The 23227-nt window shown below is 38.8% G+C and overlaps 1 protein-coding gene and 1 long non-coding RNA gene across 3 annotated transcripts in view; one reads left to right on the top strand and one right to left on the bottom strand.

Moving 5' to 3' along the window:
• Positions 1-23227, bottom strand: part of LOC308705915 — a 468550-nt gene that overhangs the window by 294391 nt on the left and 150932 nt on the right. The gene's annotated exons all lie outside the window — the stretch shown is intronic.
• rxraa (retinoid X receptor, alpha a) overlaps positions 1-23227 on the top strand; it is a 118638-nt gene that overhangs the window by 37436 nt on the left and 57975 nt on the right. For both annotated transcript variants that reach the window (XM_081391208.1, XM_081391207.1), the window contains exon 2: positions 4079-4189. In XM_081391208.1, coding sequence (XP_081247334.1) covers positions 4079-4189 — 111 coding nt within the window. The remainder of the gene's footprint in view (positions 1-4078; positions 4190-23227) is intronic.

Below are 23227 nucleotides of genomic sequence, written 5' to 3' on the forward strand. Positions count from 1 at the left end.
CCAGCCAAACAGCCATACACAGTCTACTTACGCCTAAAGTGCAACTTAAGAAGTCAGAAGTAGCGTAGTGCGTCCTGGGGTAGAGTAAATATCAGCAGTACGTCGCATTACTCGCATAAGTTGCGCTTTAGACTTAAATGGAATCCGGATGTTCTTTTGGCTGGAAGCTAGTTACTTTAATAAAAAGTAACTTTTACTTAATAAAGATTTAAATATGGAATTTTTTTATACACAAACGCATCGCGTCGCTTAAGAAGGCCTTTATTAACCCCCCGGAGCCGTGTGGAACACTTTAATGATGGATAGATGCACTTTTTGATGGACTTCAAAACAGAAATGGCCATTCACTGCCATTATTAAGCTTGGAAAAGCCAGGATATTTTTTAATACAACTCAGATTGTATTCAACTGAAAGAAGAAAGTTATATACACCTAAAATGACTTGAGGGTGAGTAAATCATGGGCTAATTTACATTTTTGGGTGAACTTTCCCTTTAAGATAGAGCATTAATTCAGCACTTTCTTAAAGAGATTGTTCACCAAAAAAGGATGATTCTAAATTATTAACTCCCTTATATTGTTCTATTAAAACTGCTGTATGCTATTTATTGTTTTATTTTTATTTTACACTTCTGCTTTTTCCATACTGTTAATAGTGAACAAAAATGACCAAAAATTGTAGAAGTATTTCATGCGACTCAAATGCTATATTCAGACTCTTCTCATATGATTTTGTGTGAGGAAATTTAAGTTACTGATTATCTTCCCCTCCGGTGAACCTGTTAACATGATCAATAAGCTGAAGTCGAGATTCATGGACAAACTCATTTAGTTCTATTTGTGAACCAGATCTGTCTGTTCATTGGAAAGAACTGGCTCAATGTAATGATCAATTCATGACATTGAACTGATTCAGATCTATAGTTAAACTCACCGATTCAATGATATAGTTGTAAAGATTCCCAAGTTAACAAATTACTGAAGGGGAATTTTATCTATTGGATGGCTTCAGAAGACCTAGGAATGTAGAGCACATGGCTATTTATATATTTATTTGTGAGATTGGCAAATGTGGTCGCTGTGAATTGTAGTTCTATGGAAACCACACTATGAAGATTTTTCATAAATTGCTCCACTGAAAAATAACAGCAAATGGGTTTGTAACTACAGTTTTCATATTTGGGCAAAGTAATCGTTACATAGTTTGATTGTTGCTGTCCCCTTTCCTGTCTTTCTCCAGCTCTTTTCACAGTTCTTTTTCTTCTTAAAAACAGGCTCATAATGTCTATATTACCATGCCTTGGTATCGTCTTTAAGGTTTCTTGTCCCTCTCTGAACAATTCCACGTTTTTGTCATTTTAATCAAACAGCTGCAGCAGGCGCCTAACAGGCAGTCCGTCCGTTTCCTGTCTTCCCCCCCACAACCTCCCACCCCCTTTGACCAAAGCATCAGCATCCCAGCCAGCTTATCATGGGGAAATAATTCAATATCCCTGTGCCTGATTTAAATGTCATTGGCTGAGCTCATCTGGAATGACATGTTTTTCATGGTGGAAGTAAAGGCGCTTTATTGAGCAGGGACCGGAGTGGGGGGATGTGGCTGCCCTTCGCTCTTCATGTTCGCTCCCATCCGAAAGGTCTACGAGCTTTTTAAGATCATTCGGTGCACATTCAGTGCACGCTCGCTCATCCTATCTTTCATTGGCTCTGTGAGTCATCACACATCCTTAGCTGACTTTTAAAAGTAGACTACAGCAAAAGTTACATCCTTAAAATGTATTTTATTTTGCTCTCTAAGTTTTGTGATTTGTTTTAATATTACAAATATCATGTTGACTTTTTGCAGTTCGTTCACTTTTTTAAGGATTTTAATTGAAGTACTTAAGGGGATAGTTCACCTAAAAAAAATTATTCACCTCACCTATTTGTCACTCCAAACCCTTTCTGCAACGGGACAATTGAGTCAATGAGTTGACTTGAGAACCAGATAAGTGATTCATGAATAAAGGGTGCATGTCAATCAGCTCCCTAGCTCTCAAGGTTGTGAATCAATATATTTTGGCTTTGGTTTCCCGCTTAAGAATATCTGTTAATAGTGAGTATCGATCGCTCTCTGGATTTCATGGTGCATTGTGGGGACTTTTAAGGGAGCAAACGTTTCAGTGCACTAGGAAGTCTTTGTGATTAGTAGGGGTGCAACGGTACAGATAGCCCACGGTACGGTCCGTACCTCGGTTTTTGGGCCACGGTCTCGGTTCGGTTTCGGTACATGTTTTGTGCAGAAAGAGACTGCTATTTCATCCCAAAAATATGTTTTATTTTTCTTATGAGCATAAACAGAATGTCACAGTAGGAAGAACATCAATGTATGGAATAAATTAACACTCTAGTCTGTACTGAACAACACTAAGTAATACAACCTCTTCAACTATCACTTATATGAAATACAAAATGTAAACAAACACACTTCAAAATATTCAAGTGGATCCCAATTCCAAACCTTCATAACTGGTATATGAAGTGATCAATGTGAAAGAAAAAGTGCACTTTTACCTTTAACAAACATAAATTAGCTTGTGCTTTGAATAAAAAAAAGCAGAGCAAAATAATATAATGAAAAAATACTGCATTCAGGATACAAAGTGCAATGTTATTTACTCATCCACTATTGAGAGATTTTTGTGCAAAAAGATGAGTCTATCAACACTGTCTGGTGCAAGGCGAGACCGGTTGGCACTAACGATGTCCCCAGCAGTGGAGAAAATTCTCAACTTTTCAGACCGTAGGTCACGTGACAAGAACCAAACAGAGCGCAGCTGATAGTTGCTTTAACAATGACAGACGCCTCCGGAGCGCAACCGCCCTAGCGCTTTGGAAAAAAGGAGAACGCGGCGCGCCTAGCGTTTTCTACGCGTAACCGTTTTTAGGCGCGATATGTGAACGGCGCCTAAAGCAAAAACTAAAAGTATCAGCGCGAACTCAATGGCAAAACCGAAGTACCGCGGGACACGAGGGTAGATTGTCCCGTGCAGGGCTGACCGAACGGTCCGGTATTTTACCGTGTACCGTTGCATCCCTAGTGATTAGGGTGATTAAGACACCCCTAAAAACGGCCAACTCTTTGACTAGTGAACTAGGGAGTGGATTGAGACGCACCCTTAAAGTGTTTTTGTGAACTGAAAAGATCTCAGAATAGCTATTTTGTATATGGCTAAAGACATGGAATATAGCACACAAGTCATATAGTCTACTATTATACTTTTAGTGCTTTTTGTAATTTTGTACATTTAAATGAAATCTAGGATATTCCTCAAATGTAACTTTTGTGTTCCACAGAAGTCGTCATACAGATTCGAAACAAAACTAGAGTGTGTAATGTTCATTTGTGGGTCAACATGTCCCTTTAAGATCAAATGTTGATTGACAGCAAACCCCTTGCGGTTGACATTCTGTGATCTCTTGCCACGTGGGTGATGATATCAGTTAACCCATTGTACCAGAGAAAAGGTTCCTGTGTGAGGAATGGCCCAAAAACCCCTGAGATGCACAGCGTGGCGTCTTACCATGACCCCCGCAGGCATGCCTGTATCATCTGGCCTTTTGCCCATACTGAGTCATCCGCCTCCGATCTCACCCCTGCTCCTTTCTTAACTCCCCCCTGGCAGTTTTTTACCCCTTTGCATCCCGACTCGCATGTCTGGCAGCCTCTGGGGTTGTGGGTTGGAGAACAGGGAAAAACTGGAAATGTGAGAGGTTGGCCAGGGCTTATCACTGCACATAGAGGGGCAATATACGAGGCAGGACGAGTCAAAGGAGTTGCTTCTTTAAAAGATCAATTTAAATATAAAGGGCAAATAAACATCTGCTCTGTCAAGTCTGCCAGTCTGATCTTGAAGTGGGCAATCAGAAGTGCATATTTTTTCAGTAGAGATGGACAACATGGCTAAAACTCTGAAATGGCAATAATAATTGCCCCCCCCCCCCCATGGTTATTTGACATTACAATTATGTTGACAAAATAGTTTCATCATTATGAATTACATGTAGTAAAGTTGAATCTCATGTGTTTTTCCCGTAGGGTTCCTGAAGCCCCAGTGTTCAATACCACCACCGCCTCAGAGAGGACGAGCAGAAGCATGTACGTGTTTCAGCGGAATGTGTGCTCTTCATCAGCGCAGACTTTCTACAGGTAACGAATGCTTATTCAGGACTGCAAAATCACTTATGTTCTCTGTAGAGCGTAAGCTTTTAGCAATAATTCAACGGTTGGCAGCTATGTAGCTTCAGCATATAATAATTCTGCCTTTTTGTGTGCGTCAACTGTTCCCATGAAACCTTATGGTTCTTACTTTGAAGAACACTCAAAATGCATGCATAAATCAATGCATTGAAGTCATATTTAGAGCCCTAAACGGATTTCCACTGCGCTCGGCTATAACTCATGCCAAATGTGTCTGGTCATGTAATATGTCTGCATCTGCAAGAAACAAGACACATCTTGCGCCACATGCGTACACATACAAACACACTCTTTAATCTGAAATAGTGTCTGGCCCCATCCAAATGTTTCGGCCCTGCAGTGTGTTATTTACAGTTTGTTATGCAAGGGCTGATGGACATGTTAGCAACCAGTCTTCTCTAAGTGATCCTTATGGGGTAGAGTTACGGCACATTCCAGCCGTGTCCCTGTGGTATGTGGAGAATGATATACTGTTGGCTTGCGTGTAAGTATGTTTTGTTACATGTCTTTTATTGTATTGTCCTAACATAGTGTAACCTCTAGATCAGTTCATAAGCAAGTGACAAATGAACTGATTCATTAAAAAATGGGTCCATAAAAGACTCCTGAATCAATTCAGTTTTGAATCCTGTAGGACTGTGGTTCTCAGTTGGTTTTGTGTCTAGATTTTTCATTGCGCATCAAGTAGCAACCGAACAAAATTGAATGCACATGTCCTCACGATGAAACATTGAAATTAATTCATTTTACAGTTTTGGATGAGGACATGACATACCTGTATTTTGATTGACGGATGAATTGTTCAGTTTGACTGGACAGACGTCAAGAACAAAAGATGTGTAAAATGTTTACTCCTAACGTTGATAAGCCAATTTATTTAGTTATTCTTCATATGCACAATTATATGGTTAATTAGGTTTAATTAGTTACATTTAGCTTCATTTTTGCCCTATCATAACAGATTTGCAACCTTGTTTGTGACATCAGATTAGAATCACGGATGTGGGAAACACTCCTGTGTATCTATATAAATGAGTCAGTTCTGTTCCCCCGCATATGCCAGGTGCATTATGGGAGACCTCATCCATATATGCTATTCAAATGAGGTACCATTTTGATTCATCTCTTTGATTTTGCTTTTAAAATGGGATTGGATTTGATAGTCACTTCTTGGACTAGTTTTTTTTTTTTTTTTTTTTTTTTTTTTTTTATAAAATATTTTTTACAGAAGCCCCAAAGGGTTCAGCATTTGCTCAGAAGCACAAGTTGAAGGCTGGTTTATCCCTCACGTAGCCATGTGATTTGATTGAATCCATGTTTTATACTCTCTCAACCCTGAAAGGCATGGCAAGCATGTTTCAATAGCCACTGCAGATGGTCTGCATACATCATTTACAACAAAGGGCTACTTTTATTGATGGTATACAGAGAGATTTCCTTGGTTTAGTTGATTTACTCTGAGCCATTCGTGCTCAAGTCGTACTGTTTGTGAAAAATGTTAAATATTTCCGCAAGCTGGCGTGGTGGTCTTTAGACACTCCAGAGAGTTTTTGGCAACACAAATAAGTTTGCCTATTAAAATGATTTCTTTCTACATATTGTCTTTTCCAGAGCCCATAATAGAGCTTGTTGATAACGAGTCTTTAAAACCCTGCGTGGTGCTCAGCAGTCTGTTCGCGGTGAAACGGTTACTGTGGAAACCCTGTGGTCTGGTGTGGTGGCTAGCCTAACTGGAGTCGCTCTTTTATAGAAGTAGTAATAGCCGTGTTTCTAATTAGGGAATGTGTTTCCGTAAATCTCTTCAGAGCGGGAGGATGTGTTCCAGTCTTAGCTTGTTGCTTGTACCGTGGTGACCAAAATCACACATTCGAGTAAGGAAGATGACATGGGTTTGTTGGCGAACGAAGCAGGCAAAGGAACGTCACCGGGGGAGATCTGAATCCCTGATGTGGCGGCACTTTGGCTTCCAGTGGTTTTACATTGTTTTTTTGTTGTTTTTTTACAAAACATACCCTTACTGGAAAGAGACCGTGAGAAACAGCGTCCTTATTCAGTTCCAACTTCATTTCAAAGGCGCTCGGTTTTTATTAATATAATTTTTTTTTTAAAGTGCTCGTATGAAGTGCGCAAGAGGGAGCACTTAAAAAAACTGCTGTGGAGGGGCCTCACAATGCCGTCCTTGTACTGCAATCTGGGCTCTTCTTGCTGCAGCGAGTAGAGGAATGGAAAAGATTATCCACAGGAATGTCTGGGGTGCCCTCAAACGCAGAGCTCCGCGTGACCGGCCAATGGGAGAGCTCAACCGAGTGGCGGGCTAATTTTTTCCTGATGAACTCAGCCGCCTGCTTCATAATGGAGTCTGATTGCCAGCGCTGAACTCACATATGGTCCATGTTTGCCGAGCCCAAATGACAGGACCACTTCTGTAGCGGGCAGAAGGAGACGATCGCTGGCTCAGTTTTTTGTTGTTTCATTAGGGTTGGGTAAGGACGAGGGTTTAGTCAGACTCATTTCAGATCACTTTCTCCTTCAGGTGTGGGTGTTTTTTCTTTAATTATTCACTTTTTATTGGCTTCACTTATCTTAAACTAAAGTTACGCCCTAAAGCCAAACCTTATTACTTCTAGCCACACTTAATTATATTGGTTGGGTCGCGTTGCATCTCTCAGCTTCATAAATTCTCCCAATTAATTTGGAGGCTATTTATTGTCCCGAGTTCTTGGAAACAACTTTTGCGGCCCTATTACGACAAGTGGCTGTAGAATTAACTGCATAAATGACTCTGCTCGAGGTGGGTGTGTTTTAGCTCTGTGGAACGTCGTCGGCAGCCTACAGAGAGACAAAAAGAAAATGCGGTCAGGCTTTCCGAGACCAAAGCATGTGTTTGTAGACCTTGTGGTCGCACGGGAAGGGGAAGGGGCACTCTGGGGTCAGAAGGTGAGGGAGGTCAAGGAAAGGAGCTTGTTAGCTGCAACATGTTCCATGCTCCTTGTTTTTTAATTGGGTCTGGTTGGCGTCCATGCACGCCCTCGCCACTTCCTGTTGGCCCGGGGCCGCCAAAAAGGGGCCTGGAAACTCCAACTTGTTGATTATAGAGTCAGGCTCTTTATTCGCTCTGAAATCCATCACTACCCGGCGTACAGGCTATTTTAATGGTAATATTTATTTAAACTGGGCTTCAAAGGTAACCCAGTGGAGAAATAACAATTCGGCTGCCATTTTTTAACATGTCTTTGTCATATATACTCATGTTGGTTTATATTCTCACAGCGAGCCTGCAGTCTGTCATTATTTGGGTCGTAGCTGCCAAAAGGGTTTGGGCTAATTGGATTTCGAAGTTCATTTTCATCAGCTATTTGATAAAGACCTGGCAGCAGTCCTAAACACTCCAGCCACCCCCGGTTTCTGCACCAATGAGCACATTCCATACGTCGGGAGTGTAATGAGGAGAAGCAAAACGAAAAGTTTGATCTGAGTGATCTCATCTGGGAGAGACGTTTTACTTTATTCCCTCATCAGCCCCGTGTAAACACTGGAAGCAAAGTGGGAGTCATGTGGCTCATTGGGATGGAGTTTTCCCCGTGACGCTGTCAAGCACTTTTTGTGCTAATCTGCCAGCTAATTGAAAGCAGCTTGCTTTCATGTCTTGTGTTACACTGCCCATGCCTCTTGAAATGAAAATGATGGAGGACACATCTGTGATATTGGCTTTAAATAGATGTTTTTTGGATCAGAGATGTCAGGCGCTATGATGTATTAGCAGAGAGTGCAGTGTGTCGGGAGGTGATCCAAGATGGCAGCCGGTGCGGTCGCAGTTTCATGCAGTTGATTCAATTTTACTTTCCATCCCCTACATTTTAACTCTATTTAAACACGGACGCATTATATCGTTCGATTATGCATTCGGCCATTCGGATTGTTAACTGAACCCTTGAACTCACATGGAAACCAAGGATAGCACGATGAAACGCAAAGGAAAAAATAAGAGCTCTACCTTATAAGTTAATAAGTTGCTTACGGAAGAGATGGAATTAGATGTTCATGTCGCTGTTGATGGGTCTGCTGCACACATCGAGGTAGACCATCAATATGATCAACAACATCCTGATGTCACCCGGTCTGAAAGCCCAAGTCTCGAGATCGTACATGACTCCGATCCATATACGCCTGTGAAACCTCAGCAAAAGAAACCTCAAGGTGAATTTTCCCTGATGGAATTGCAAGATGTCATTGCGACATGCCATTGACATGCAGGATTAAAGAAAGTGCAAATGACCTCAGCAAAATGATTACCAGCAACACAGTGAGCATTGAGGGCCTTAAGAAATCAATTGACTTTGTGTTTGAAGAAGTAAATGGCTTAAAAACAGACTTGAAAAGCTGCAAAACTACCGCCAATTTAAACGGCACCAAAATCCACAAACTTGAAAATATCAACCAAAAAGTCACTTTGTTCAGTTCACTGTGTCTCAGTTGTTCCCGACTCAAACTTTCTTTCAAAGATGACATAGATATTGTGCATCGACTGGAAAAGCTGAAGGAGCAGGCCAATAGACCAAGACCAGTAATTATTCGCTTAGTGAGAAGATGCGGGACCTGATCTGGCGGCAAGCCAAGCACTCTGAATATCTGAGGAGTCACAAGCTGAGATTCACAGAAGATTTGACAGAAGTCGTCACTGAGGATGAAGAAGTGGCCGTTGGTTGAAGCTGCTAGGAAGGAAGGAAAATTAGCGTTCTGGAAAGAGGTGCAGTCACCCTCGTGAAATCAAGTGATTTTCATCTTGCGTCATGTGAACACTTTTCCCTCTGACCTGTTCTAGGCCAAGTTGTAGGCTGACTTGTAAGTTTGTACTAGTGTTTATTACTTGCCTAATGCAAGTTAATTTTGGGTTAATGCTATCTGTAACATTTATAGTTTCATAACCGGGTTCATTCTTATTTTATTTCATTTTGAAGGGGATGGAAGTTTTTCTAATACTGTTCTTGTTTCTTTTGTTCCTCATATATTCATGTTGTTTTCGTTAGTTACACTTAATGTCAGGGGTTTAAGGTTTAATGTTCAACGTAAAGCTTTGTTTTTATTTGCTGAACAGCAGAAATCTGACTTTTGTTTCTTTCAAGAAGTTAATTCAACTCCCAAAGACGTAATTTCTGGAAAGAGGGGGATCCCCTTGGTCATTTCATTATTTTAGTTATTAAACTAGATCTGGTGACTATAATTATTATACATTTTTATGGGTACAAGTCTAAAGTTGAAAAATATGCTTAAATCAAATAATTAGTCTCGTATTACACACTGTTTATCTAAATTCCCAAATTCACTTATACTAATAGGAGTAATAACTATTGCACTAATTGGGAGTTATTTAAATTTGAAGCTTCTAAATTTCTCAGAAAATTTGGCAGTTTATTATCTAAAGCTAAAAAACTTGAAGAGGAGACGAAATTACAGCTTTTACTCATAAATCTCCTCCAAATTTGTCGGATAATGAATATCTTGAGTTATTCACACTTCAAAGCCAATTAGATGATATTTATAAAAGGAGGGCTTCATTAGATCTAGACAGAGATGGTTGGAAAAAGGTATTTTCTTTCAATTAGAAAAATTCCATGCAAAAACAAATACAATTTTGCATTTGAATATTAATGGTATGATAACACATAACTCAAAGGACATTGCAGATTACTGTTCGACCTTTTTTAGCACTCTTTACAATTCAGGGTTTAATGACAATAATTCCTCTGTTTTTATAGATAGTCTTACTAATTCGAAAACTATAAATGAAGATCAAAAAGAACATTTTGATAGTTCTATAAAAGAAGTCCTTCAAGCTATTACAGAGCTCAAGTTTAATAAATCCCCTGGTGTAGATGGTTTAAACTCTGAATTCTATAAAACCTTCTCAGAAGAACTTGCTCCTTTTCTTTTAAATCTTTTCTAACAATGTATTGAGTATGGTAAACTCCCGCCTATGACACAAGGCCTAATTATCTTAAATCTTTCATTTTATTTTAAACAATTGGCGACCAATTTCCCTTCTTAATAATGATTATAAAATTTTAGCCTCTATATTAGCTTCTAGAATTAAGAAAACTTTGGATTTTCTTATCGATGACACACAGTCAGGTTTTATACGTAATAGACACATTTCAAATAATATTTGCTTGGTATTAGACCTCGTTGATTACCCACATCTATACCCAGATGAGTTTCATTCTTTTCTTAGACTTCCATAAGGCCTTCGACACCGTTGAACATCATTTCGTATATTCGGCCCTAAAAAAAATGGTTTTGGTGATTTCTTTATTAATTCCATTAAAACTTTATATTCTAATTCAAATTACTTTTAAGTTTGTCACTGTTTCTGTATGTCTTTTTATGTTTGTTTACTTGGTTTACTCATTGTACCCACCCTGACTGTAGTTGTAATTCTTAAAAAAAAAGAAAAAAAAAAGAGAGAGAAAAAAAGAAAAGTGCAGTGTGTCTGTCAGAAGACAATGTAATGCAGGCAATTGAACAGGCATTTTTGGAGCTATTAGCATTGTTCTGGAGTGAAGTATCTTTAAATATTTCACTTTCTCCAGCTAATAGAAGAACAGTGATTAATATAAGAGTTTTTATGTTCTTATTGTAACTATTTAAGTGTATATTTCAGTTGTCATTTTTTTTGTGTGCAAAATACATTTCCTTTTTAGGACTCTCTTATAAAAGACCACCCCTTGTGTAAGATATGTGTGCATCACCGTCACGTTGCATTTTTTTGTGGCAAAATGGAAAAACAATACTGCTAAACACTTGCTTTGACCGCCAATACAAACACATAGCCACACTTTTACCTCAAACGACTGCAGGACAACACACACTGTAGTATGGAATGACTTTAGTGTGTGTGTGTGTGTGTGTGTGTGTGAGAGAGCATCATAAACTAGTTGATTCAGTGACCATCTCTGAAGGAGAGCCCAGCTGACATTCTTAGTTACATGCCAGCCAATCAGAGCCAGAGAGACCGAAAGAGCATGTGTGAAACAAAAGTGTGAGTGGCAATAGTTAGAGACATGGGGCCAAATCTGCAGGAGGAAGCAAAAAAAAAAAAAATGGAGTTACAAACAGAGGAAGTGGAGCTCACATTGGCACAGTGTGACAGCAGCCGCTCGTTGTGTCTGGGTCAGGAAAAAATCAGAGCGACTAAGCCTTTGATAAATCTTTGAGCTCTTAATCTCTGTGTGCCACCATCACAGTGAAATCCTATCTCATTGTCACAGCTGACCGAGGGAGTTGGTGGGCGGCAACAGCGTGTCTCGCTCTGCATCTCACTGCCTTCTGGGATATGCAGCCTTTCCATGGCCTTCTCTGTCTGTTGCGTCATTAAGGTTTAATTTATGGTGATCATGGCTCGAAGTCATCATGAAATCAAAATTAACAGTCTACTTTTTTTTATATATATATATACATTGACTGATCTTATTGTTATTAAATGATGCACATTGTCGAAGTCAAAACCTTTTTTATAGAATTTCTCAACTTCTGAAAAACCTTTTTTTATTCAAATTTCTGAAATGTATTCAATTGTCTGACGTTCTTGAAAAACACTATGAATTTGTATTTAAGCCTTACATTTCTCTCTCTAAGTTTAGATATGTGTACAGTGCAATTGACTGCTGGAAACATTTACTGACAGTCTTTCCAACTGCAGTGCAGTAAAATATTACAAATAGACTGTTATTTGTTTGCACCATGAATTGTTTTAGGATCACACTTAGGGTGACATATAAAAACAATTGCGGATTTGATATATTGTTCCGTCAGAACCTTTTTTTTTTTCATTCAGTTTGCGCAACAATATATTTTTGCATACTTGGAGTCTTACAACAGTAAGACATTCAGTGAGGCCCTTCCAAAGGAACTGGCCAATCTGGGTGATTTATTTATTGATCCTGGTTTTCTTCCGGACGAATGTGTGCGGCTGTCCAAACATAAATTACAGTAGTTGTGCCCAGAGCTTCTCACTTATCTGTGACTGAAAAATACAGACTCTTTAGAACGCAGCACACTGGCTGTTTGTGTGCGATTTGCTTGTTTATGTGTGTGTGTGTGTATGTGTATGTGTGTTTATAGAAGAAGAGTTCCAAGTGTTGTTTGGATGGACGCCTCCACTGAAGTCATCTGATTCCAATATGCATAAGATCTGTCCTGCCAGGGACAACAGGATGCTTTGGATCAGACACACATAGGTTCAGTGTGCATGCTGATTTTACAAACATAAAGTACTGACGTACTTTAGCACTGATCTTTCATGCTCCTTTGGGATGGATGGGGAAAAATTCAAAGGTCTTTGGGAATCATATGCAAAAATTGTTTAGATTAGGCAAGTTATGCACGTAATATGTGACCGCTCTCTATCATTTTGAGTTATTTTTAATCAGAAATTCATTTATAATTTGAATCTAAAGTTTCTAAACCATTTTCAGAGATTTTTATTGACAGAATTTTTCATTAAAACATACACTACTGATTCAAAGTTTGGTGTCTGTAAGTTTTTTTTTTTTTTTTTCATATTTTTGAAAGAAGGCTCTTATGCTTTACATATCTCTCTAATGCTTCCTGTTATGGCAGTCTTCACTGTCACATGATCCTTCAGAAATCATTATTATGTTGATTTGGTGCTCAAGAAACTTTTCTTATTATCATTGTGCAGTTGTGCTGCATTTTCTTCAGGGTTCTCTGATGAATAGAAACTGACCCCAAACTTAACCTCTCTCTCTCTCTCTCTCTCTCTCTTACATTTTTTTTATTATATATGTATTTTTTTTTTTTTTTTATGTGTATTTTTTTTTATGTTAATCTCAATAGTTTCTCTTACGTCAGATGACGCATTGCTGCAATGTTGCATGCATATCGTGTTTCGCCATACGTCTGCACATCGTCTGTTTGTTAACTGGACCGTGCCTTAGGCTTAGCAGTTGTCAAAGCTCAGGTGTCCTTTGGAAAGTGCACGGTCAGTTAGCTCTATCCACAAAGGCACAAGGAAGCTGGTTTCCCTTAGGGCGGCCGCTAAGAGCTTGAGAGGGCATGGGGGCTCGTAGGGGAGGTCATGGATGGGGTTCTGTCTGTATTTTGACGCTAAAATGATTAGACACACTTGGCATTATACCCAACGCTGTGGCGGAGGGGGGCACAGGCAGCTGGAGTGATTGTTTGATCCGAATGCCACCAGAGCTGTTCTCATGAAGGCCAAGGTCAATGTTCAGACAACTGCCATCATTGCATCTTTTGATACAGGTTAAAGAGGGCATGAGGTCACTAATAGAAAGGAGATTGTGACCTTACAATGTCATACAGGTGGCAACAGGGCCAGCCAAGTGTGCTAATTTGCTGCAAAGCATGCTGGGATACAGTCAGAATGGGACAAATGTGTTACTTGTTGCCCATGTTTGCACTGGAAGTGGTTTGGTACTTTTACAGCTAATGGAAATGTCTTGTTTTGGTGCGCCGCTGTTCAGGGACACACAGCTGTGACTGGTAAAAAAAAAAAAAATTTAAAGACTATGAATCAGAGTTTTAGTTATCAGTCACACTGATATATATATATATACAGATTCAAAAGTGTTCTACTCTGTATAAAGTGTCATTTTGGTGAAATTGTACCCATGTTTATTTTTAATTTTTTTTATGCCATCCATTCATTCTGTGGATTCGGCAGCACTCGGGCTGTTCCAGAGGAATTCTTGCGGAAAGTTGACCTTTTACCACACACAAACATGCACTCCCCCGGTTTAGTTGAGGCTGCTGTGCATATGGGAGGTAGAGAGCAGAGCATGTGTGCCCGAGTGAAACAAACGCCACAGGGGCATCATGTCCACAAGTCCATTGCAGCCTGTGACATTGAGCTAATTGACTGGTGTTGCCATGTAATAACGAATATATTAAAGTAAAAATCAAACGCAATGCCATCAGGAATGACAGAGAGGGATTTTACAGTTGGTGTGAGGGGGAAGGATAAACTCTCTAGTCTAGACTGTTATTGAACCTGTTGTTAGTGGTTGTGTAGTTTATTAAATTTAGTATTTAAACTTTTAATCTTTAAAATCCATGGAGGATTTTAAACAAGACCAATTCATTTACATTCATTTTCATTTAAATCTGGGCTGAAAAGTAGGACTATTTTTCAAGGCTAGTTTTGTGAACCGGTTCAATTAATTCATTGGAAGGATGTAATTCAAAAGAATAATTATTTCATAAATCCAATATCAATGTAAGTTTCTAGTTAAGTGTTTGTCTGGGTCAAATTTCACTCCAAAATCAAAACAAATAAATATGAAATAATACTTTGCATAACAATAATGAAACCCATTTTTAACTCCATTAAGATTTTTTTTTTGTGTGAAAATAATGTACCAATGTAAAATAAATAGATGCTAGTAACAAAAATTATAGTAGATTTTCTTTGTGTAACTCTTTTTTTCTTCTTGATTTTAGGATGGCATGTCTTCACGTGGTGCACCTGTTTAGTTCACTGAAAGCCTGCTTACTCTTGAAGAATGACTTTTTCTTCTCTTTAATGGCCTACAGGCAGGGATTGTGAATAAACTGGTGTGCATAACTCATTCTAAGAGATGTGCTTTCCTGTTGTCTCGGCCGGGTGGATTGCTTTTCACTTCCAGCTGAGCTAGTCATCTATCTCTCGTTTAGTCCTCTTTTTCTTTTCCTACTTGTCTTATGCAGAAGAGGCCGATCCCAGGAAAGGGTTAACCATGTGTACGTGACTGAAGCAAGGGCTGTTTTAATGCTTATGAAAGCGGACATTCTCAGAACACCGTGTCCCTATCTGCTAATGCTTTTCAAGCGAAGATGTCCGAATGGAGAGGAAACAAATGGGATTGAAAGCAGAGATTTATGTAAAGAGACACCTCCGCAACGCTTTTCCCTTTTTCTGGATTACACTCTTTCATGTATATTTGTGTGTACATGCAGCCTTGATTATATCTTTAATCTCCATCCGAGAGTGGACAACTGTTACTCCAGCTGTGCAGACAATGTTTCTGCCGTTTTACTGCGCGTTGTCCCGCATCTGATTACAATGCAGGCACATCCTTCTGGGCCGACGGGGCTCTGTCCTCAACAGGGAGCGGTGCGGCTCGCTCACATCATGTGTATTCAATCCCTCTGCGATGCAGATTATCAGTGTTTCCCCCAGCTCCTGTTTTCTGATAATACTCCGAAATCAGAAATGGCAAATAAAGCCGCTGTTTGTAACCCAAGCTGTTAATGCGGGCACGTCGCTGTTTATTTAACACCTCTCCCGCCATCTGGTCTGTTATATTGCAGTACGCGGCGGACACGTGTGCGGAAGATCAACAGCATTACACAATAGAAACGAGCTGTGCGACCAGTGTTGCCAACTCTGCGTCTTTGTTGATTTAGAGATTTAGATTTGATTTAGTGACTTTTCAGACCCCTTTAGCGACTCTTTTTCCAAAAAATCACCTACCAACTTTTTGGGAAAACCTTATCTAGTTTCCGAGATTCACCGGTACTGCCGCACCAGCACAAGTTCTTGCTTTCCCGTCATGCGCTCACTCTGTGCCTCGTCTGTTCAGTGAGTGGTTGAGGGGAGCAGCACATTCAGTTAAAATTGATTTTAGTGGAGATTAATAGCTTGGAAGGGAGAGCTGGTTAATAAGAGCAGTCTTAATGAGTCAAGTTTCAGTCATTATTATTATTATTTATTCATTCTGACAACAAACAGAAAAATTTATAAATGAAAACAGTTTTATTAATCATTTGGCTGTTTTAAAATACATTATGTGAACAGAGTAATAGAGAAGAAAACAAATGCAAAAGGCTAACTACGCAGCATGTGACAATGATATCATGAATATGTTAATTAGCACATGACGCTATCTAGCGATTTATTTATTTATTTTTCAAGCAGGCTTTAGCTGCTTTCCATTGAAAGAGGTTGGCAAAAGGGTGTGCGACTTGCTTTATATAGCACTAATTCACCCTACACTCTTGCTGACCCGCAGCTCAGATATTCAAAACCCTGAAGCTCAAATGATATGGCAAGGGATGCCAACCGTCTGGATTTAGGCACTTTCCAATTCAGAGCAGGTCGATAACAGGTTCACATATGGATTGGACGCCTGGCTAGCGATCAATTACTATGAAAAGCAAAATGCGCACTAGGTTCACGCTACACACAATCGCAGCTAAATCTTTACTCAACCGCAAGCAAGGCTGGCTTTGCCCATCCATCTGCATGGTAGAAGGTCTATCAGGTTGCAAGTACTCATGGTGTGTTTATGCCGAAAGGGTAAACTGAGTAATGGGACTTTTTCTGCGTTTGTGAGAGTCAATTTCTCTCTCATTCCTGTCAGTGTTGCTTATCTGTGGCAGGCAGGTTTCAAACGTCATAACTGGAGTAATTTTCAATCTTTAAAAGGTGATAAAATGAGGCAGAATTCACAAAAGAGTGACAGCGTCCTCAAGGTTGAATTGACTGAGGACGTGCAGCCAGTGTCCTTTTGTTTCTTTTGCTTGTAATCCGTCAAAGTCACTCTTAGTTCCTCCCTGTGTTGATTCAAATGAAGAGTACCACTCTAAAATTAAAAGCCTTTTCTCAGGTCTGCCCTTCTCCAGTCATATCCTGTTTGTTTTTCAGCTTATATAAAAAGCTTTTGTAAAATACTTAAATTTTAGGCTTTTTGTGTCCCATGCATCGCTTGTCTGAGGTAGAGCGGTGCATCAGAGCAACACAAATCCAGTGCAAGCTGTGACTTATCACCTAACACGCAAGTAACCAGATTACATGCTTTCAGCTAATTGTGGGTCAGAGTTGCAAACAACTTGTCGTCTCCTGATTGAATTGATAAGGCTAAACTCATATATTATGGATCATGGAATGTTTTCACCCAACATTGCACCCATTTTTTTTCTCTTTCAATTCCGAAATTGTGCTCTCCTGGAACATCCTTAAACTGGTAACTGTGTTTAGTAACATAGATGCTGGTTTCTAGCTAGTCCAATGTGGTTATTTACTGGTCCAAGCTGTTTTTAGCTGCTTCACGCTGGTCATTTGCGGTTCTAAGATGGTCATTAACTGGTAGACCATCAGACTAGCAACAAACTACTTGCTGTACTGGTAGTTTTTTGTGATATGTTTCTGGAACATGGTGGTCGGTTGACCAGCTAATAACCGGTGTGTGGAACAGTAAATGACCAGTTTCGACTAGCTAGAAACAATCCGCCATGTTAAACTGGATATTCTAGCAGGATGGTGGGTAAAGGTACTTTCTTTGGGGTGTTGGTTAAAGTTAGCATGTGAACGTCGCCAGTTTTAGAAGCTAGAATGACAAACACTTAAGAGCAAAAGAGGATTTTGAATGTTTAACTTCTCTGCTCTGTGTTGTTTTGAATTAAATCTTGCTAAACAACTTCAACAACATCTGCGATGTGCAATTTTAATGCAATCTGAAAACTGTTTTGTGTGCAGAGAATTGGAAGCGGTCATAGAGGTTTCTCATCCTCTCCTCAGACACAAGCAGATTTGTAAAAAGGACATTTTGAGCATGTGTTCTGCCTCCAGTGTGCATGAATTGTTAGTTTGCGTTAGGACTGTTGAGTGCAGTGGGATCTTTCCATTAGTTCGCTATGGACACTCAGTCTCTCTGTTAAACTTCACAAGGCCTTTTGAGCAAATGTTTTTGTACTGTGTGTGTGTGTGTGCGTGTGCATGTGTGAAAGACGGAAAAAAACGAGACTGCTGTCAAGATCTGTGTATTCTCATAGTGTTCTCATAAAACCTGCATTTGTAAAGTGTGTGTGCATATCCCACTGCGCTTCTCTCCAGGAAGAGAGCCTAGAGACTTCCTGTTTGTGCTAAGAGTGAAAGGAAGAGCCTGAGAAGTTAAAGCAGACACAAACATGATAAAAACACACCCACACATACACACAACTGCTGTATTAACACAAAAAGCGGTTCAGTTTACTGTTGTTCAGCTTAGGTGGAACAATCTACATACTATGATTCTATTATTTGAATATTATTTACTTCTAAAAACAGCAAGCAGAGTTCTTTTTATTTCGTCATATTTTCTTTAACAGTACATTTTAGGACAAATTGTTTTGTTGTTAAAATGCACTTTTTTTCATTTACTCAACAATAACAAAAATTATGTTTTTGTTAGTAATTTAAAGAGTTTATTTTAAGTAAAATGTAGCGTCTTTGTGATGCATCTTTCATCTCCAAGAGTTTTTTTTCCCTTTTCGTTAACAATAATGAAAATGAAACGAAAACAAATTATGAATTTAGTAATTTGTTGATGGATTAACACATTGTGTGTCCTTCTACATACGTAAACACTCTAATATGACCCAAACCAAAAACCTCAAATGATGAATCATATTTGGCTCAACAATAATGTAAACGAGCTAAAAAAGAAGCTTTGTGATGATAATTAAATGTTTTCGCCAATAATTGAAACAAACATCATTAGTACTGTTGACAAGATTAACACTTTTTTTTGTCCTCTATGTGAACATACTCATGTTACTCAAACACAAACAAACCTATATTTAAAGTTCTCATCTGTGTAAACAAATGCATAAAGCTGCATTCATTTCCCCAGATAATCGCTTCAATCATCTGGCCAGTTTACAATCAAACTCAAATATTCTTTCTTAGTCGTTTTCACATCTGTTTCCAAATACATGTGAATACAGAAAGCCATTAAATGTTCACTTTTCTTCTGTGCCACAAAGGAGCTCTGCGGGCTGTCATTTATCAGGACTCCGGGCTCTTTGTTGTAATTGACATGTAATCCGTCGGGTCTTTTCTGCAGAACAGATGTCACAATTGTTGGTGCAGTTGCTCATTGCTTGAGCTCATTGCTTGGAGGAAAAAGCGGAAAAGATTTAAAGCCTCTTCGTCGTACACTTCCAATAACAGGCGTATGGCAACAGACAGAGGCTTTCTCAACCCACAGATAACGCACCTCAGCGCAGGCACGGAGTCGCTCTGGACCACTGAGTCAATAGAGATGCTCCAGGCTTTTTGATCTCCTCCTTTGTTGATAGAATGAGTGCAGATCGGTTCGAAAGACATTAACCTTTGCCTTGCGGGTAATTCCCATTTATCTTGCTTCATTGTGCAGTTGATTGCCTGAGCACACAGTAGTAATGTGGATGCAGGAGAGGATACACTGACTGGTGGACTCCAAGCAAGCGGTGAAACACTGACTGTTTCCTTCTGTTGTCAAACCCTCATTATTTCATTGCTCTTGGCTGATGCGTTTCTATTTAAATGGGGGCAGTTGTGAGTCCTAAACTGTTTTTAAGTGCACTTATATGCGGTTGCTAGGTGTTTGGTCAAGGGCCCAAATATATATATTATATTCTGGTCCTTAAATATCACTTCTATTCTTCTTTCAATGCAAGTTTATGAAATCATCCACCGAAAATTGTTAGTCTGATCGTTTTTATAGTTGACGCTCTTCATAAATCAGCCTACAAATGGTTTACTTACAGTTGTTGCTGCACATTAAACTGGGAGAAAGTGTTTTAGCATCAAAATATGAGACTTCATCTTTAAAAGCAGGGTTTTCGATTATTTAATGGCTTCTTTTAGTGACAGGTGCTTAAGTTCCCTCACAATACTGAGAGATGTTTGTTTTATGTTCTTCCAGTCGCTTTTTCCCTGCACCTGCTTTAAATACTGTCAATTAAAAATGATTTGTGAGACTCAAGTCGCCATGACAGCACTCTGGATCAACAAATTATTTTCACTTAGACAAGTAATCCGTCAAGTTAAATAGGACGCATTACCGATTTAAGATTCCGCTGTCAGTGCACATATCCGTGTATTTGTGCACATGTACTTCAGCTTGTTTGTCAAAGCCGTCACTCGTATTCATGGCGCCGGGGACATATTTTAAATGTGCAATATCTTTTACCTAATATATATTGACCAAAACAAGAATAATAAACAAAATATATTAATAAAAATATATTATATATTATAATCTAATACAGTTAATATATATAATTACATATAAATACATTTGTAAAAAAAAAAATATATATATATATATAAATATGTATATATGTGTGTATATTTATATATATATGTGTGTGTGTGTGTGTGTGTGTGTGTGTGTGTGTATATATATAGAGAGAGAGAGAGAGAGAGAGAGAGAGAGAGAGAGAGAGAGAGAATTGTAATTATAAATAGATTCAAATTAATATTCATATATTTTAATAAATATTATATACAAATCATTTAAGAGAGTTTAAGACATTAAATACTGATTTAATTCAGCTGAGAGCAGTTGTGTTCTGGGACAGGGACAAGTATTTTAAATGTGCAGTGTCTTTTCCCTATTACTGTAAATTAATTAAGTCACAGTATGTAATAATAATTAATAATAATTAATAATAATACATAGACAATATTGCTCTATGTATTATTATAATGAAAACATTGCTTTATTGATATTATATATTTTTGTTTGTTATTGACAGATAAATTTACATTAAAATTCAACAATTCAAAAATTTTTATATATATATATATATATATATCATTAGTATAATGTAAGAGAGCATTTAAGACATTAAAGCCTGATTTAACTTCACTTGCAGAGCGGCACACAGAGAATTGACTCTGTTGCTAATGATTACATTTCCCACTCTGCGGTCTCACTGTTTGGACCCGTCAACACGGAGGTCTCCTGCTGCATGCCTGACTGAATTACTCAACGTTTCCTGAGACATCTGATGAGGGTCGCTGAGGGGCCGTGACCCTTAAACCCCCGTCACTCTGTTAGCCCCTGACAGCATGAAGCCGTACACTCCTGGCTGTTTGTGTCTCGTTGAGAAGCTATGACCTGGGTCTCTCAACTCAACGCCTTGCTTTTCCTTTTCCTTTCTAAGGTGGAAGGAACAGGAAAACAAGGTAGAAAGGAGAGGATGGGGGCTTGGGAGGAGACTCTGATAGTCTACAGAGGATTGTGGGAACTGCGATAAAGGCTGGGGCTTAATCCCACATAAAGCTGGTGTGTGTGAGACTGCAGCACTCAAACGGACATTTTGTGATCATTAGGAATGAGTTGTGTGTGTGAGTGAGTCTGCTTTCTTATAGGTTATTTCTGAATAGTTCACTTGTTGTTTTTTAACGTTTCTAAATCATTTCCATTTAGTCTTATTTAGCATTCGTTTGCTTTTGAAATGTGTGTGGTCTGAGGTATTCTGAGGGTTGTTGTCACTAAATACTCCCGATGAAGGCGTGTGTGTGTGTGTGTGTGTGTGTGTGTGTGTGAGCGAGAGAGAGAGAGAGAGCGTTTTTTTGTGCCATGCCTTTACTGGAATTTGGAGCAGGAGCTGATCTTGTTTTGCTGCTTTATGAGTCTGAGTGGATGTCTGTAATTGAGGTTATGGGTGATTAAACTCTCAATGCCCCACACAAACCTCTAACCAGCCATCAGTCAGTGTCACCCGCCATCCTCTGCGCTCATCCTGGGACTGACTGACTCACTCGTATATATGTATATACTTGTATGTATGACTGACTCACTTATATATATATATATATATAATATAGCATAGCATATACATTTTTTTTTTATAAAAAAAAATATTTTTGATAATCTAATGATTTGAAATATTTAAAAACAACTCAACTTTCTATCTTTTTTTATTTATTGTAAACTTGACATTATGTATCACTTGAGTGACAGAACAGTAATACTGCAGATGTACTGCAAGAGTGTGCATACGTGTGCATACACTATGTAAGTTTGGACGAAATAGGTTTTGTTTTGTTTTTTGGCATGTTCGTGCACGTGATTGTGTTTTTGGTATTGCGATGGCCTGAGGCGTGATGATGTTTTCTGGCCTAATTGGCTTGTTAATGTAGACGCTGTGGGTGGGAAGGGATATGCCCGAAGCTAATGTGTCTTATCAGGACAGGCGGTGAGTGACCGCGGGGGGAGACCTGTCCTCCTCGGCTCCAGAAACTCAGCTGCGTCTGCAAGGCCTGGGATTTATACACACGTGTCTATGCATACATGCCTGTTTGTGTAGGGGGCGGATGGGGGGGGGGGACCCTGTTCTTCGATAACAGTTTGTTTATTATGTGTGGGTTAGAGTATAGCTGTCTTCATTAGCCTGATGTGAGCAAGAGGGAGTGGGGTGAGTTCATTGAGTCTGGCAGTAGTCATGTCAGGTCAGCTGTACCATGTAATCACTGCTTATTATGTGTGTATTTAAAAAATGAATATATATATAATGTGTGTATATATAAAGCATTATTTTAATTAGCACAAATACAGCATGTTTACAATTTTTTTTAAAGGTAATATAAGTTAATAAAATAAATGGAATAAATAATATACATTAATTATTGTATATTGTGCATTACTTTTTTTAATATCATGAATTATTAATACACACATTATGAACTAACCTTGCCATGGCATATAATGGTCTAATTATCTATAAAAAAAATTTTTTTTTTTAATTTTTTTTTTTTACACGTTTTAAGAGATTAATTGACTACTACAAATAGTTAAAGGGTCTACACTTTTATATGAATGAATATTTGTAATACTTTTTTAGTCTCTTGTTTTTGTGAATCAAATCAGCCTCTAAGGTGTTTATCTGTAGCCATGAGAACACTTCAAGTGAAAGATTTAGCACAGTGCCAGTGGATTTCTCATCTTTTCTTTTAATGGTATTTTTGGCTCTTGAAAATGGGAGTCGATGTTCTGCCTTTCACATCACAGAAGCGTGTAATTTTCTATATTACAATGTCAAGTCATTCCTTTCAGCTACAAGAGAAGGCATGTAATATGAGGTTCATCCTTTTCTTCTGAGTCATGTGTCGGAATCTTTCTTTTAATCTGCCGTCTTACTGTAAGCTTGAGCGGTAAAAGCTCTCACAACTGGTGGAAAAACCCAGAAAAAGCTTCCCTTTAATGTCCTTTTCAG

The sequence above is a fragment of the Scardinius erythrophthalmus genome (assembly GCF_964197995.2).
Source record: "Scardinius erythrophthalmus genome assembly, chromosome: 17".
Classification (NCBI taxonomy): Eukaryota; Metazoa; Chordata; class Actinopteri; order Cypriniformes; family Leuciscidae; genus Scardinius; species Scardinius erythrophthalmus.